The sequence below is a fragment of the Rhododendron vialii genome, chromosome 3a (assembly GCF_030253575.1).
Source record: "Rhododendron vialii isolate Sample 1 chromosome 3a, ASM3025357v1".
Classification (NCBI taxonomy): Eukaryota; Viridiplantae; Streptophyta; class Magnoliopsida; order Ericales; family Ericaceae; genus Rhododendron; species Rhododendron vialii.
Window position 1 is genome coordinate 5,745,283 of NC_080559.1, and position 15,447 is coordinate 5,760,729.

Here is a 15,447-nt window from a genome sequence, read left to right on the forward strand (position 1 = left end):
CCATAACTAGACCAAACTAGTTGGGATCCAAGCCCGTGTTTTGCAGACCATTGGCACGAAGACTTTAGTACTAGATAACGACAACAGAAGTGCTAGACCATTTCTAGTTCCCAACTTCGACAGCTTGTTGTAGGAGCAAAACTGCCATAGTTTTAACTATTTCGTTTGACAAAAAAAACTGCAACAGTTTTATAGTTTCGCTCTTACAAATTCAGAAAACATACCTACTGATAACTGTTAGAACTGATTTTTTACAGAGCCTCATGAATAATTATTTTAAAATTTATAGATATTTTTCTGTATTTTTGTGGGATCTGGAGTGGGTCCCACACGGCGTGCAGTGGAAAAAAATGCGGTGCTCCTAGACTTTGTGTAATGCCGAAGTCCACCTTTGAAATCTTTCTCTATTTGAGTTTTTTTTTTTTAAGACCGAATGTCTGAACGAGTTTGTGTGCACGTCGACCAATGTCGAAGCCTTAAAGTTAACGACCAAACAAACCTTCCAGTAGTGGACCCAAAGTTTGAAATGTTTTGCTTCTGTGAAATTCGAACATACGACCTGACAGAAAACAAATACTACTAAGGTCACGTTCCGCTAATGTTCTTATTTTTTAAGTATTTATTTTTCACTTTACAAAAAATAAGTACTTATTTTTAATAAGTATTTTTTTTTCCCCTTAACATAATAGGCCTTGAGGTTCCAGCCACAGAAACCCAAAAATCCAGAAAACCCTCGGGTAACTTATGTAGCCCCAAAAATCCTTCATAAAATTGATTGGAGGGCCTCGGTCCCACTAAAATTGCAATCTTTGCATGGTAAAACTCTTAGGTGTATGGCTAGTAGAGCGGTGGGCAACAAGGCAGAGCTGGAGATCCTATGCTGAGCAAGTCACTATAGGAGTGTAGTGATCATTCAGATCGTCCGTTTCTCCAATCGATAGTTCAGTTTCTTTGTTAACTTTTACCAGTCAAAATTATCTTTTACCGGTAAATATAACAAACTTATCTGAATCATTGATTGTCAAGATGAACGGCTTGGATTGTACACTATAGGGAGCGTTACAGGGTTGCTCACTGTAGGGTCCCCGCTCCGAGGTCAAGGGACTATGCACTCTCATGCATTTAACAGGGGTTCAAATCTCACAAACGACTAACAAAGCTAACTTTCGCAAAATAAAAAAGAAAAAGAAAGAAAAAAACTCTTGGTGAATGGCTAATGGATTTATAAAGGGATCGATAATCCAAGCCCTTGAAGCAAACATCGGTTAAGGAATGCTAATGAAATTTTTTCGGACAAGAGTGAAACTTTTCCTAGTTTCATTAAAATCCGGACAACACTTTTGGACGGTCGCGATTGATTGCTGCTGTAAAGAACTTGTTCAATTTCTCTCAATCAAATTTAGGATGTCAAACAGTTACTTGGTACAGTTTCATCTGAATCACATGGAGGAAGATTACCCATGCTTGCAGTACTAAGATCCAAAGCCTTCACTGAGATCTCCGCGGATTCAAATATCAGAGTCTCTTCTTCTTCCCGACTTGTGTCTCTCCAACGCTGGAACATCGATAACAACGGTATAGGGTTCGCCTTTTTAGAGTCTTCATATCTGATTAGAGCTGAAAAACCATTTAAATCGAAATAACAAATAATTGTGGCGTCGTATGTGCCTCGAGAACAATTTGCATGCGCCTCCATGTACACTCGGGTTTTCTATAACGATGTAATGCGCCTCAGGTGCGATTAAGCTGCACCCCGGGCGCACTTGGTGGAATTGCCAAGACCATTCTCTCCGAATGTTCCGCTTGTTGGGACTTCATTTTGGCCATTCCTGAAGACTTCTAATGCTCCAAACATTGTGCAATCAGCTCGCGGAACCTACAGGCATGTAAACACCTTAGAACACAACAACTAACATTGAAAGAGACATCACAAGTGCATGTTGGATAGGGTAAAGTGCGTACATTTTCACTCTTATCAGTCAGGTACGAGACTTTGTTGGCTTGTTGTTATGAGAATTGTTCCAGATTGACTCCATTCTAACTTGTGCTCGTCGGTTGTTGATCCGATCTTTATTGGAGGCATTCTAGACGTATTTTACGCTTCTTGCGTTAATTTATTTTTCAGGTGTAAAGTAAGTCCAATGGCGACTGCCGACTAGATCGAAGAACAAATAGATCACCTTCCCACCAGGCAAAGGTTTTGTGGGGTTCTGTATGATCAAGCTCTTACCATCTTATCAAAACTCGCAGATAGTGGTAAAGGCACAACTCTATTTCCTTATATCAAAGCATAGCAGGTCCCAAGCGCCACGGTTCTATCCGCATGGGCAGAATGCTAGTTTGCAACCAACAATTCCCCCCAGCACCTACCCACAAGCAACATGCCATCCAGGGGAGTTGAACTCGCGACCTTGGCTCTGATACCACTTGTAGGATCAAGCGCTTAGATTACCTTCCCATCAAGCAAAGGTTTTGTGGGGTTCTGTATGATCAAACGCTTACCATCTTACAAAAACCTGCAGATAGTGGTAAATGCGCAACTCTATTTCCTTATACCAAAGCATGGCAGGCCACAAGCGCCACGGTTCGATCCGCATGGGCAGGATGCTGGCCTGGGACCAACAATCCCTCTCAGCACCTGCCCACAAACAGCATGCCATTCAGGGGAGTCGAACCCACGACCTTGGCTCTGATACCACTTGTAGGATCAAGCGCTTATCATCTTACCAAAAACCGTAGGTTGTGGTAAAGGCACAACTCTATTTCCTTATATCAAAGCGTAGCAAGTCCCAAGCGCCACGGTTCGACCTGCATGGGCAGAATGCTAGCCCGCAACCAACAGGTTCGAAAGGTGAACGATAAGTGGTGGTTTTGGGGAATTAACTTAGAGCAATAGGTACTTGGGGAGCTTGAGGATTAAGATTGCCACTGGCGACAGAAATTTGGAGGATGGTCATCAAATCAATGACATCTAGGAGACTCAAATCTCTGTCCATTTTTGAAGGGATTTTGGGTACTTGGTTTTCTTTAAAAGAAGAGATTCTGGGAAATGACGGACCACTGCTAAGGTTTCTATTCAAACAGCTAGCCACTCATTGAATCTCGGTGCCAAGAGGACTCAGTAAATTCTCAAATTTTAAGCGCAATCTGGGAAGGAATAGACTCATATTGACACTAGCACAAGTCACTAACAACAATCTATTTGCCCGTCACTCTCAAGAACACTCAAGCATACAAGAGGAGCACAACGAAAGCAAGCATGACATCAAGAATGCCTTGTGAGGTTCCTATCCTAGAGGATAGGGTTCGAAGGCTACTTTCATAAACTAAAGGCTTGTGAGGTTTCAGTTCGTCTCCTGCAAGCAGGGCTTTTTACACCATTTTGATGTAACAAGTCGGTACCTAGCTTGCGAGGTGGACATCATAAAATGTTCTATGTAGCCTTTACCATGACGTTGGGTTCATCGTCACCCTTTTCTGGAAATTATCCTATTTGAATTTCCGGAAATTGATTTCCAATGTCAACCAAACACCAACAATGAAAGGGAAAAGCTATTTTCTGCAAAATGATTTTACATAAATCTACTATTCTACTACTTATTTTACCCTGAAACAATCTTAATGTTAGAGATTTTCAAAATAAAAGAGTCGTCGTTTTGGTTTTGTAAAATTTTCTTGTTTCCTTAGAATGCTTGTTAGTTGAGCTTTGTTCCACATGGGTTAGTTGAGAGATGTTGGAATAGTACATATTAGGAAACATTCCTAATATGATTAAACAATGATCTAATGTGGTGCAGCTCTATGGTGCTTACCGCGCGCACAGCGTGGGTTGTGTGGCATGGGCTGTGGTGCATTGCGGCGCTTTAGCGGCGCCTTTTGCACTTAGTAGGCGCCATTTCTTCGCGATCGCAGCCGTCGACCACGAATGGGCATGATCCAACGGATTGGATCAAATCCGATTCGGTGTGAATGAAACAGTACACCAGTTCGGTGTGACTGGTCGATCAAGACCCGTAGGATTTGATCCAACGGTCAGAATAGATCGGGTGTGTACCCGTTCTCAATGGATGCGTAGTGGCCTACAAATAGACCAACACTTGATAGCATCCAGTACACACATATGCCGAATTTCTTCCACATCTCTCTCTATATCTTCTAGCATTCATTCTGCATTCTGTTTCTGTTTTGCTGCAAAATTCAGTGGTTCTCGGTTCTTATATTCGTTCAGTAGGTATTCTGTCCGTTTCGTTAGTGCAAATGCAAACGGGGAAGAACTTCGAGTTCAGGCTTCGATTTATCTTGAAGACAGATTTGCTGTAACCCTTTGCATACCATCTGGTGGGGGCAAATACTGTCTTTAGGAAAGTGACATAGTCGTGACTCGAAGCGTATTTCAACATTTGTGGAGGTTTCGCCAACAGTTCAGAATTTGCAGCAACCGTATTTCCAACACTTAATGAATCCAAATCCTATCTCAATATTACAACAATGGGGCTATGAGAATTACCTTAGATCGAAGTTGCAACATACATATTGGGCTTTAACTTCAAAAGAATGAAAATATCACCTCAAACACCTTATTGATTAGCACTGGGTTCCTCAGCTTCCACAAACCACTTGTTAACTCGTTTTTGAGCTATGGATACCTACCACACACAAAAAAACTAGTAAATCGAGTAAAATCACTGCCAGGATAGCATCAAAGAGAGGAAAGTTTCGGAAATCACAAAAATCTGAAATCCCCCTTACCTGTTGATCCCAATCTGTTTTGCAAGTGATTATTATGAGAACAATAGTTTGAACAAATGTGCCAAACAACATACCAATCCAGACACCCTACAAAACAAATCCGCATAAGTTGCTTGAAGAAATAACTTACTCATTTTGTGAGTGATACAGAGGGATTGAAAGGACTACCAATAACGGAAAACAAATCAAGGAGAATATCGCAAGTATATTTTCACTTGTCAGCATATTGATCCACCACAATAATGTAATGCATGGATCATGGATTTGCGAGGAAAAGGCGAAAGCAGTTGAAAAGATAGAAAAAGAAACCAAAGTAGAAGATGTTTTGCCCTACTTTTGTTTAGTGACATTAGACAAATGAGAAGAAAATGTAGTTGTTGAAAAAATCCACTTCTTTTCATTTTCTATCCACATTATCATACTATCATATGTATGCAAGTATCTCTATTTCCCTTACAGTTTAGTTTGTTTCGACAACCGCAAGATCCAAACATAGTGTAAATATGTATGCTTGGGACTTGGGATGCGTCATGATGGAGTAAAACAATACACGAGCTCCAGCTTTGCTTGCGTTCTTCACCAGCGCTTGTCGGATGTATCTCTCATCCTGCTCCTAAGGTAAGGGGTTTTTTGCCTGTAAGAATCTTTAAGGGAATGCATCCCATATGTTGGTTGAGTACTCGACTTAAGTCCTGTGACACTCTTTTTCGTTGAAGGTTTTATTAAATGCACATAGCTTAAGTTACTAAGTTTGGCCTCAAACTTGATCAGATCAATTTCGGTCGATTTGATTAACTTTGTTTTTAAACTGAAAATTGTTTTGATCTTTCAGTCTGGGAAGACTTAAACTTGAACAGATCCATTGTGGCCGACTTGGTAACTTCGTTTTCCAACAGTGGAATTATTTCAAGTTTTCAGTCTCCAGACTCACACCAAAATCCCATTTCTAAAATCCGCCCCAATAATTGTAGTATGCAGGAAAAAAAAAGAGAGGAATAAAATAACTTACTTTGACTTGCCAATCGAACACATAACCGAGCACTGCTCCCACTGGAACCCCTACTAGGTAATAGCATGCAATGTTAACATATGCTACAATGCTCTGCCAGCCAGCCCCAACAGCAACACCTGCGGAATGAAATGAAATTGCACCAACCATTCACTAAGGGCGAATAACTCCAAGTGTAGGTATCCCAAAATTTTCCCAGAAAGGGAAGTGCACAGGGTGGCTTCAAACGTTGTGTAGATTGGGTCATACTCAAAGAGTGAATTTTGGTCAACGTCATTCAATTCTGGTAAAATCCTAGGCACATTATCTGGGTATGCAGGACAAAAGAGCAAATATATTACTCCCGACAACATGTTGATTCTCATCATTCATTGACCCCTTTTCTCATATCTATCTGTTGCCGCAGTGATACAATCACAGGTTGAGTCGCTGTACAGAAAGGAGAAGCTTACCAGAGAGAACGGGTTGAACGCTGTTCAAAAGAATGGAGCAGGCCAACAGAGGTGATAAATCTGCAACTGCAGCAGCCACCTCACTGCTCTCTGTGAATAGGTAAGCTAGGTGTCCCCGAAAGAACAGGAAGAAAATGAATAACACGAATCCAATGGCAAGTGATGTAAGCACTGTGTTCACAATGGAGAATTTCGCAGCTTTTGAGTCCCCTCTTCCAAGTTCATTCGAGACCCGTACACTAGAAATTTCCAAAGATAAAAGCAGCGCAATGCTAAGTGCAAAAACTCTTGATGGTGAGAAAAACGAATGTAAATCGAATAAAAAGGAAAATGTTGCACTTTGTGGTCATCCAGACTACAAAGATGGCTTTGTTCAAGAAAAAAAGCAAATACTGTGCACTAATAGTACTTGTACCTAGCTGCGGCCAAGAAACCAAGAGATATCATCATTTCCCAGCCATTAATATTGAGGCTGCATAAAGATATGCATGTGATCAGTTGTATCTGTATCCGTGTTTATCGTGCTATATAGGGGACCAATGAAAGGGTGGGAAAAGAGTATTACCAAATAGAGAGAGCATCTATGGCAACCTCAGCATTCTCCATGTATCCTGTTAGGAGAATCAGGACTGTATTGTACCAGAGTTCCAAACTGTCACGGAAATCACACGTTTAAATTAACCTTTTTGTACCAGAGTTCCTTTACAAAAATTTAAAGCTAAATTTAAAGCTTTTTGTAATCTTGAGGAAGAAATATAAGATATATCAATAATCTCCTCTATAAACTAGTCTTCTTAATTGAAATAGTCATATGCTCCATAGTCCATAGGATATTGATGTTGTGTTTGGATTTTTACTGAATTTTTCCTGCAACTGAGAAAATTGACAAATAAGGAGTAGTTAACAAACCAGGGTATGAGGAAAATAGAAACTTCTACATTCGTAAGATTTGGCTTAAGGCCTACGCACAATGAAATAGAAGAATACTATGAGTTGGCAATGTCCGTAGCTCTACACTCTCCCAAGAATAGTGTAGGGCCCCAATTCCCCTTTGTAAAGGAAAAGCAACAAACAGATCGGGTAAAAAGAATACGCAGTAATCACAGATGGATGATGCCTATTGTGCTTATGGGTCAACAATGTAATGCCAGTAGAATTTGAGACACCACTCACCGCCGTTTGTGAATAATGAATAAGTAGAGCCTAGTTTTGAGGACTAGTCTTGCTCTGGAAAACCACACAATTCAAGGCTTGTTTGGTTTACATCGCTTATTTGCTCATTACTTAATTAAAAAGCACTAACCCAATGAGCTTGTTTGGCAGCTACCAAAGTGCTTACGACATATGAATGCAAAACAACACCTTGATACATAGAATCCAATGAGCAAATGAGCCATCGGCAGCAAAACAACACCTTGATACATAGAATCCAATGAGCAAATGAGCCATCGGCAGCAAACGAATGTTCTTATTTTGGATTTTTCTTAAGAATTAAGCAATAAATCACCAATAAGAATGTTATCAAATGGCCCCTCGGTAGCTCTAGACGTTAAGAAGAACATGGAAACCCCAAAAAGGGTGAAAACCCAAGAAGTAAGAAAAATGGCGCCTAAGTTTTTCCCTCCATAACATTACTGGACAGGTCATCATAACTACTCAATATCAAACAAAAATCAAGTTAGAACAATCTTTAACTTATGGACCAACCGGGATACGATTTAAGTGCTTTCGCCTTAACTTGCAGTGGATGGAAGACGGCTTACCAAAGCATGGCACCAGATGATAAAGAAACCTTGACGATTGGCCACAAATCCTTGAAAGCCAAGAATGAGAAACCCTTCCACGTTTCTCGGCACCCTCCACATATAACAAAAGAAAGCTGGCCCAGATTAGGGAACCAATATGCCAAAATGGTAGACATCATGGCCCCAGGAATGCCTAATTTGTATCTCACCACCAAAAGCCATGAGAGCAAGATGTGGATTGAAAGCGAAAAAAATGCCAAGTACGAAATAATCATATTCTTGCTCTGAATCTGTAGGAACTGTTGGCAGGTGAAGGATGGAACGAAGGAGAACAACACGGGGATAAACCAGAGAGCAATCACTCCTGCCACTTCTGCAATAGCTTCATCCTGGCCTAAAACTTTCAATATCGGAGAGGTCAAACAGAACACAGGGACAAGAAAAAGCGAGCATGTGAATAGGACAATCCAGGACCTCTGAAGATACACGCCTAGCATGTCGTATTGATTGGCACCATATGCTTGCCCACATAGAGTCGCTACTGCACTAGACATTCCCAACTGCACATTTATAGGAAACAAAAGCAAATAAAATGTTACCACCCATTTCTGAGTTTATATCAAGGTTCTATAGGCGCTAGTCGGGCAGCCGGGCACCGCCTAGCGCCTAGGCCAATTAATCTGAAATTGGTCCAACTAAATGTTTGGTAATTTTTAATCAGAATAATTGTTAGTGATTTGCTTATTCAGCCCCCCTCTAGGTGCATACTACACTGACTTCACTATCTGTTCCTTGGCGTTTCACCGGTTCAAAAGTGAGGCTTTCACTCATAACATCATAAGCAGAAGAAATGAGCTATAAACAACTAGACTTTTGTATCATTACTATATGTGCCATTTTGTACCAATTCACTCCTCAATGTAGCCATGTTTTGCGGTCTTGTTGCTTGTATTGCTATTTATCAGTAGCGTCCAAAGATGACAACCTAAAGAAAGGTCAGGCTCACAACATACCAGGATACCCATAGCAAACCTCAGGAAGACTGTTGAAACAAGAGAATAAGCAGCCAGCTCTGTAGCTCCAATGTGCCCAACAAATGCCTGGCTGATGACATTAGTACCGAAGGTCGACATTTTAGTGAATATAGCAGGACCAGCCACCACCCACATTTTCTTGGCCTCGCTCCATAACCTGTCCTTGAGTTTTTCCTTGCCAGGAACACCCTCTCGTCCTTCAACATCCGTCAACAGCTTCTCTTCAATATCAGGATCCATTTTGGTGAACTAGAATCTGTTCTTGTGCCTCCAATGTACTACAGAAAAAAAGAAGAAAAAAAAGAAGAAAAAGAAATGGATATCAAAGCAGCACAAACTGCAATCATTTGCAACGAATGCCATGTAGAGAATGGCTCAGTTAATTGGGGCGGGGCCAGCCCAACCTCCCATGTCCTCTTTGCCAACTGGTTCATTAATGGAGCTCTCCTCCTAACCTCTATCTACCACCTCCCTTTGATTAATGGCAGGCTCTCACAGTTCGCTTATTAGTCTGGTTTGGGGAAATGAAACGGCAGAAATGTAGAGAGCTGTGAGGGAGAGAAAGAACCAGTGGGTTTCCTATATAGGTTCAGTGTGCCACAATCCCCTTTTTTTTATTTTTTATTTTTTATTTTTATAAGAAAAAATTTCATTAGAAGCTCAAAACAAATACAACCTCAAAGGGGCATACCCCAGTATAACAAGAAGAAAAGAAAACCTCCGTAGTCCTTTCTAACAGGCCTACACAACAACCAATTGACAAACAAAACAGAGCTAGGCCCTACAAAAAAAAAAAACCCATCATACACTTCAAACTACGAGAATATACACCTTGGAAGGTTCCAACTTGCAGCCAAAGCCTTATTACGGGCAGAGGGTCGCACACCTCTTCTCGAACTCAGAAAATCCCGGATCGAATTCACCAATTGCAAAGCAAGAAGCTCCACATGCAGGGTCTTCCCTTTCAATTTGAGTTTTGTTCACTCTTTACTTAAGAGGGTGAACATTATCCTCCTTCCTATTGGTTAAAATGGTGTGAATTTCATCATAAAGTGACGTCATATTCATCAAAAAGTGTGCACCATCTTTTACGAAGTGTGAACAAAATTGCACTCTTGCCCTTTCTCTCCTCCAAATTTGGGTCAAATTTTTAGAAAAACTCATTTTGGGTAGAACTCTCTCCAATAGCAAAACCCTATTTTGACCCAAATTTGTTATTTTTAAAATATCCAATGGCATATAGGTAAATAAGAGAAAGGAGACGATCGGCCCCGGCGAAGCTGTAACAACCCGGATCCTCAAGCACTAAGATATTAAAAAGACCACAATCTGTCTTTTATTTCAAAAACTTTACAATTTACTACTATCTCTAAAGTAAATAAACAATAACTCACTCTCGCAGCAACTCAGACAAGCTCGCACCACCAGCACCTGCCCCGCTAACTAACCTGCAAGTTGGAGTCCAAAGGACCCCAGGAGTGTGTGAGACATAATAACGTGTACAATATCAATACTAAGATAACTACACAACATCAACCACCATGTATAACATCAACTACGAATATAACACATTTCACATAAATGAAACCACATATCTGGTCCTCCTCGGTATATGACGGATGAAGTACCACCTCACTAGTCTCACTATAGCCCATTGGCCAACTTGTCTTTTGACACAATTTATTAGCCTAATCACCCCGTCACATAACAAACAGTTCCACGACATATAGTCACCGCACATAATACAATCAACAAGAACCCAACATTAATGTTGTACAAAAAACATATATCTCAGACTCACATCTTGGCTCAATCGGAGATCACCTCATCTTTGGATTCTCAACAAAAGCCATGGCCTTGAACTTGTTTTGCTGTAAACCCACGCACTGCCTCCCTTATGTTTCCTTTCTCTAAAGCTTTCTACAGAGTGGTAGTCTTACTCAAACCAAGTCCAAGTGTACAAATTCTGTCCTATTGAAACCACGTGTACAAGCCATGAAATGACCAGATTTTAAGTGTTTTTATTAGCTCTATGTCCAGCCTACATGTTGCTACACACATGCACATATACTACAAGTTTTGAAATTTATCTTTATCTCATTAAAAGAATTCCAGTCAAAGTTATTTGATTCCTCTAATATACAGAATGTATTTTATGGGTGTTACAGAAGATCAGCAGCCCGGCAAACTCCGACAGGTGACAGTGGCTCGGAAAGGTTTGGTTTGCTCGGAGAAGTTGGACAGGGTGTGGGTGGCTCAGGTGACATATCTAAAGGGTTTTCATTGCTTCGACGACAGATCAAGAGGGTGGGTTGCTCCGGCCTCTTCTCTCAAGTCTGGATTGCATCAGAGAAAGGAGTTGTGCTCTGTTTTCAGTCTATGACTGTAATCCAACAAATGTTAATTGTAAATAAAGAATGAAGTCATATAGCCGTTGGAAAAATGGAGAGAGGTTTAGATTGGGTTGTTGAGGGAAAAAATGGGTAAAATTTAAAATGAAAAAAGGGTTTGGTTAAAATATTGGAGAGAGATTTTTGTTATTTTTGTCCAAATTTTAAATTTTAATTTTAAAATGGGTCATGATTGGAGATGTTTATGGATATTAGGACAACCATGAAAATTGAAAACTTTAACAGAATGAAATCAAGTGAATTCTTCAGAAGGAAAAAAGAAAAAGTAGACGAGATCACAATCGAGACTACACAAAGTCACAAACATGACCAAGCTGTGTACTTGCAATGTGTAAAGTGACCAGTGAGGTAGATGCATTATCGAGGACCAAAAATTATTTGTGTCGGATCGCTTTTCTACCGTCTCTTTTAAAATTAATTGGTGTTAGCGAAGGCTTCAATTAAGTCGTTTATGACATTCGACATCGCACCCACAAGTCTGTTTTTAGAGCGATCATAAGGAATGACATTGTGTAACCAAATCCACGGGACACTCCAAGCCCAATAATTTGGTTGTCTTCGGGTACCGTCGCGTAATGCTCCCACACCCATATTCATCACTCATGTTTGTGTGGCTCAATACTAAGTGTCTGATCTCCACCAAATGGGTGATGGATAAAAATATCGGGACATGGACCGCGGTGCCCCAAGAGGGACGAAAAATAACTCCCTCCGTCTCTATTCTTTTGTCCCTTTTAGGAGTCCGTGTCATTTTTCAATTGATTATATCTTGCAATCTATAATGTTTTAGATAATTTTGAAAACATTGTTTAAAAAAACTTATTGAGATCTATAAAATAAGACCCATATTACATATATTCGATATTACCAATTAAAAGTTACTCCCTCCGTCCCTTTTTAAGTGTCCTGCTTCGTAACTCCAACTTATTAAAAAGACATCCACTTTGTTTGGTTGAGCTTTTAGAAAGTTATTTTTGAGAGTTGGAGTGGTAATGAGTAGAGAGAGATAGAGAGAAAAATTTATTGAAAACTGTGTCGAGAGTTGAAAGTTACTCTCAAAAAGGCCAACCAAACACAGCGATCATCATTACACCTTTCACATCAACTTTTTCCTCTACTTTCCCTACTTACCCATCATCATTACACTTTTACTCACTAACTTTTCAAAATAAAATCTACTTTTAGGGACAAAATAGACAATACACCAACTTTTACCCTCTTAACTTTACAAAATGGACACTTATTAAGGTACAGCCCAAAATGAAATACTGGACACAAAAAAAGGGACGGAGGGAGTATTAGTTTTTTAGCCGATTATGATATGACGAGGAACATTAGAATGTGGACAAAGAGAGTATTCAGCAAGGACAAAGCGCAATAGATATTCCACATTTTCCGTTCGGCTAAATAAGCCAACTGGTTTATTTTTTTGTCCTTATTCAATTTTTTTTCGTATTTGTTAGTTTTTTGTCAAATTTTGGAGGATTATTGTATCGTCATGACGAGAGGAATCTAAAAAGTAAAACATTATGACCGAAATCAATTTTTTTTGAATAAAGACAAAAAAATTGACTTATTGGCTTATTTTTTCTTTATTCAAAAAAATTAGATTTCGATCATAATTTTTTACTTTTTAGATTCCTCTTATCATGACGATGCAATAATCTCAAAAAGTTGATGAAAAGCTAACAAATACAAAAACAAAATTGAATAAAGACAAAAAATAAGTCAGTTGGCTTATTTAGCTGAACGAGTTTTTTGGCTCCATTTGGCTAAATAAGCCAATTGGCTTAGTTTTTTGTCCTTATTCAATTTTTTTTCGTATTTGTTAGTTTTTCGTCAATTTTTTGGGAATTATTGCATCGTCATGATGAAATGAATCTAAAAAGTATTAAATTATTATTGAAATCTAAATTTTTTTGAATAAATACGAAAAAATTGGTTTATTAGCTTAGTTTTGTTTTTTTTAAAAAAAATTAGGTTTCGAACATAATTTTTTACTTTTTAGATTCATTTTGTTATGACAATACAATAATTTCCAAAAAAATTGACGAAAAACTAATAAATACGAAAAAAATTTGACTAAGGACAAAAAAATAAACCAGTTGACTTATATAGCCGAACTGTAATGTGTTATGGTGACTAGTGAGGTGGATGCATTATTGCACGTGAATCATGTGATGGACCCATATAGTCCATGCTCACCAGTAAGCATCCTTTATTTCCGCATAATTAATGGGGAAGTCAACTTGTTTGTCAAGTGTGCCCAAATTTTTGAATTTGGTAATGAATTTGGGTTTTTAGGAATTCAGTAGGCTGTTGAAGTGTTTGGGGTTCTATTATTTATGGTGGCAACTGGCGAGCAATAATGGTGATCGGCAAATATGTGGGTGTGGCTGTGGTAGTAGCGAAGAAGTAGGTATGGTGTTGGCAAGCGGCGAGCTACTGCGGTCAAACATCTCAATTGGGTTGGACCTCGATTGTGTCGCTAGCTAGTATTAAACCAATCGGATTAATACACTTTTTTATCACGATATTTAATTTCGTTACACAAATAAGCAATCTAATTCAAGTCAATCGATACTCAAAAGCAAACGTATTACTGATTCGAAGTACTGCAAAAAAAAGGAAGAACATATATGTGCTCCAATTATTAAGGAAAGAAAAAGAGAATTGGGAGGGACTTACAAGGGATTAATAAAGTTTGAGAGTAATAAGGTGTGTGTATGGTAGGGGGTCTGCTACTTTACGCAATTTTCTCTTTCGCTTCTTCTCTCTTCGAATAATTGTCTTCTTCAACTAACTTCTCCAGATGGGGAGGGAGGCAGGAAAAATGAAAGAGATAAGAAAAGAAGTCACCAAATCTGGAGAGAGAGAGAGAGAGAGAGAGAGAGAGAGAGAGGATACTCCCCAAATCTGGAGTAGTTGACTATTTATGTGCTGTGTGTGTGAGAGAGAGAGAGAGAGAGAGAGACTACTCCCATTAAACTATAATTAATATACTAACAATAGTTCACTTTTTCTGTGGACAACGTAAAAGGTGAGTTAACGTTGCCTTTCAAATTTGAAACTTTCTCTTTTCAGAATCGATTTTGCCCGCTCTCTTTTTCTGCTAACGCTACTCCCCTTGCAAGTATATTTTTGGTGCAAAAATGCATTTACAGAAGAGTAACGTTAACAAAAAAATGAGTGACAAAATCAACAATCTTTTTTTATTCGTTAATCATAATATACTCTATCATAAGGGGTTTGGGGAGGGAGCATGGGTGTTTACAGGAATCTAATACCGCCCATGTACATAAAAGTATAAATGAGACATCAACTGTACTCCATTTGGAAATTTAAACCTTGGATATTATTTTATCGATGGAGTAAGGATGTTATCAGGTCTTTAATTACTCCGATATTTTATTGTAAAACGTAAGACGCAATTAAACTTAGGACGCTGCTATTTGCAGCTCTTTATTTTCTCCCATAACCTACTACATTTCGGTAAATGGTTATTGAAAATCATACATAACATTTCGGTAAATAGCTGTTGAAAATAAAATTATATTTTGGTAACTACATGTCGAAAATATGTTTAACTTTCGGTAAACAACTGCCGAATATACATTTTCGGTAAAATAGCTGTTGAAAAAAATATTATATTTCGATAATTGGATGCTGAAAATATATTTCAATTTCGGTAACTAACTGTTGAGTATAATTGAAAATTTTTAACGGGTTATGAGAGAAAATAAAGAGCTGCGAATAGCAGCGCTCTAAACTTAAATTGAAAGGGTAGATATTGTCTAATAAATTAATTAGTAATTTGTCGGTGCAAAACGAGAAAGATCTAAACCGGAAAATATGCTGTAATTGATGTTTGGTTAGTAGCACGTGGTGCTCGTATTATGAATGAGGGGCCATCGACCTGTTAAATTGTACCGGATCAGGAATTAGACCGGGGATGGTGCTGTGTCGGTGGTGCATAGCATCATGCTGAGCATCATTTTGAGCCATCTGTTTGGTAATTTAATGGTCCAAATCATCTTCATTTCACTG

General features: G+C 39.0%; 1 protein-coding gene across 5 annotated transcripts; it reads right to left on the bottom strand.

The window, feature by feature from the left end:
• Window positions 1-1,338: 1,338 nt before the first annotated feature.
• On the bottom strand, window positions 1,339-14,342 carry LOC131321419 (protein DETOXIFICATION 21-like). Of its 5 annotated transcripts, XM_058352428.1 has the most exons (10): window positions 14,089-14,302; window positions 10,384-10,437; window positions 8,969-9,267; window positions 7,974-8,515; window positions 6,776-6,862; window positions 6,626-6,682; window positions 6,211-6,449; window positions 5,759-5,877; window positions 4,750-4,836; window positions 4,411-4,646 (listed from the first exon to the last, which is right to left on the bottom strand). In XM_058352428.1, exons 3-10 carry the CDS (start codon window positions 9,227-9,229, stop codon window positions 4,578-4,580), a joined length of 1,461 nt encoding a protein of 486 aa, XP_058208411.1. In that variant the 5' UTR covers window positions 9,230-9,267; window positions 10,384-10,437; window positions 14,089-14,302; the 3' UTR covers window positions 4,411-4,577. The 5 variants fall into 5 exon arrangements, with proteins under 5 accessions (XP_058208415.1, XP_058208411.1, XP_058208412.1 ...); XM_058352432.1 differs by lacking the exons at window positions 10,384-10,437; window positions 14,089-14,302 and adding an exon at window positions 1,339-1,876 and having other exon boundaries at window positions 4,568-4,646; window positions 8,969-9,348; XM_058352429.1 differs by lacking the exon at window positions 10,384-10,437 and having other exon boundaries at window positions 14,089-14,342.
• Between the last annotated feature and the right edge of the window lie 1,105 nt (window positions 14,343-15,447).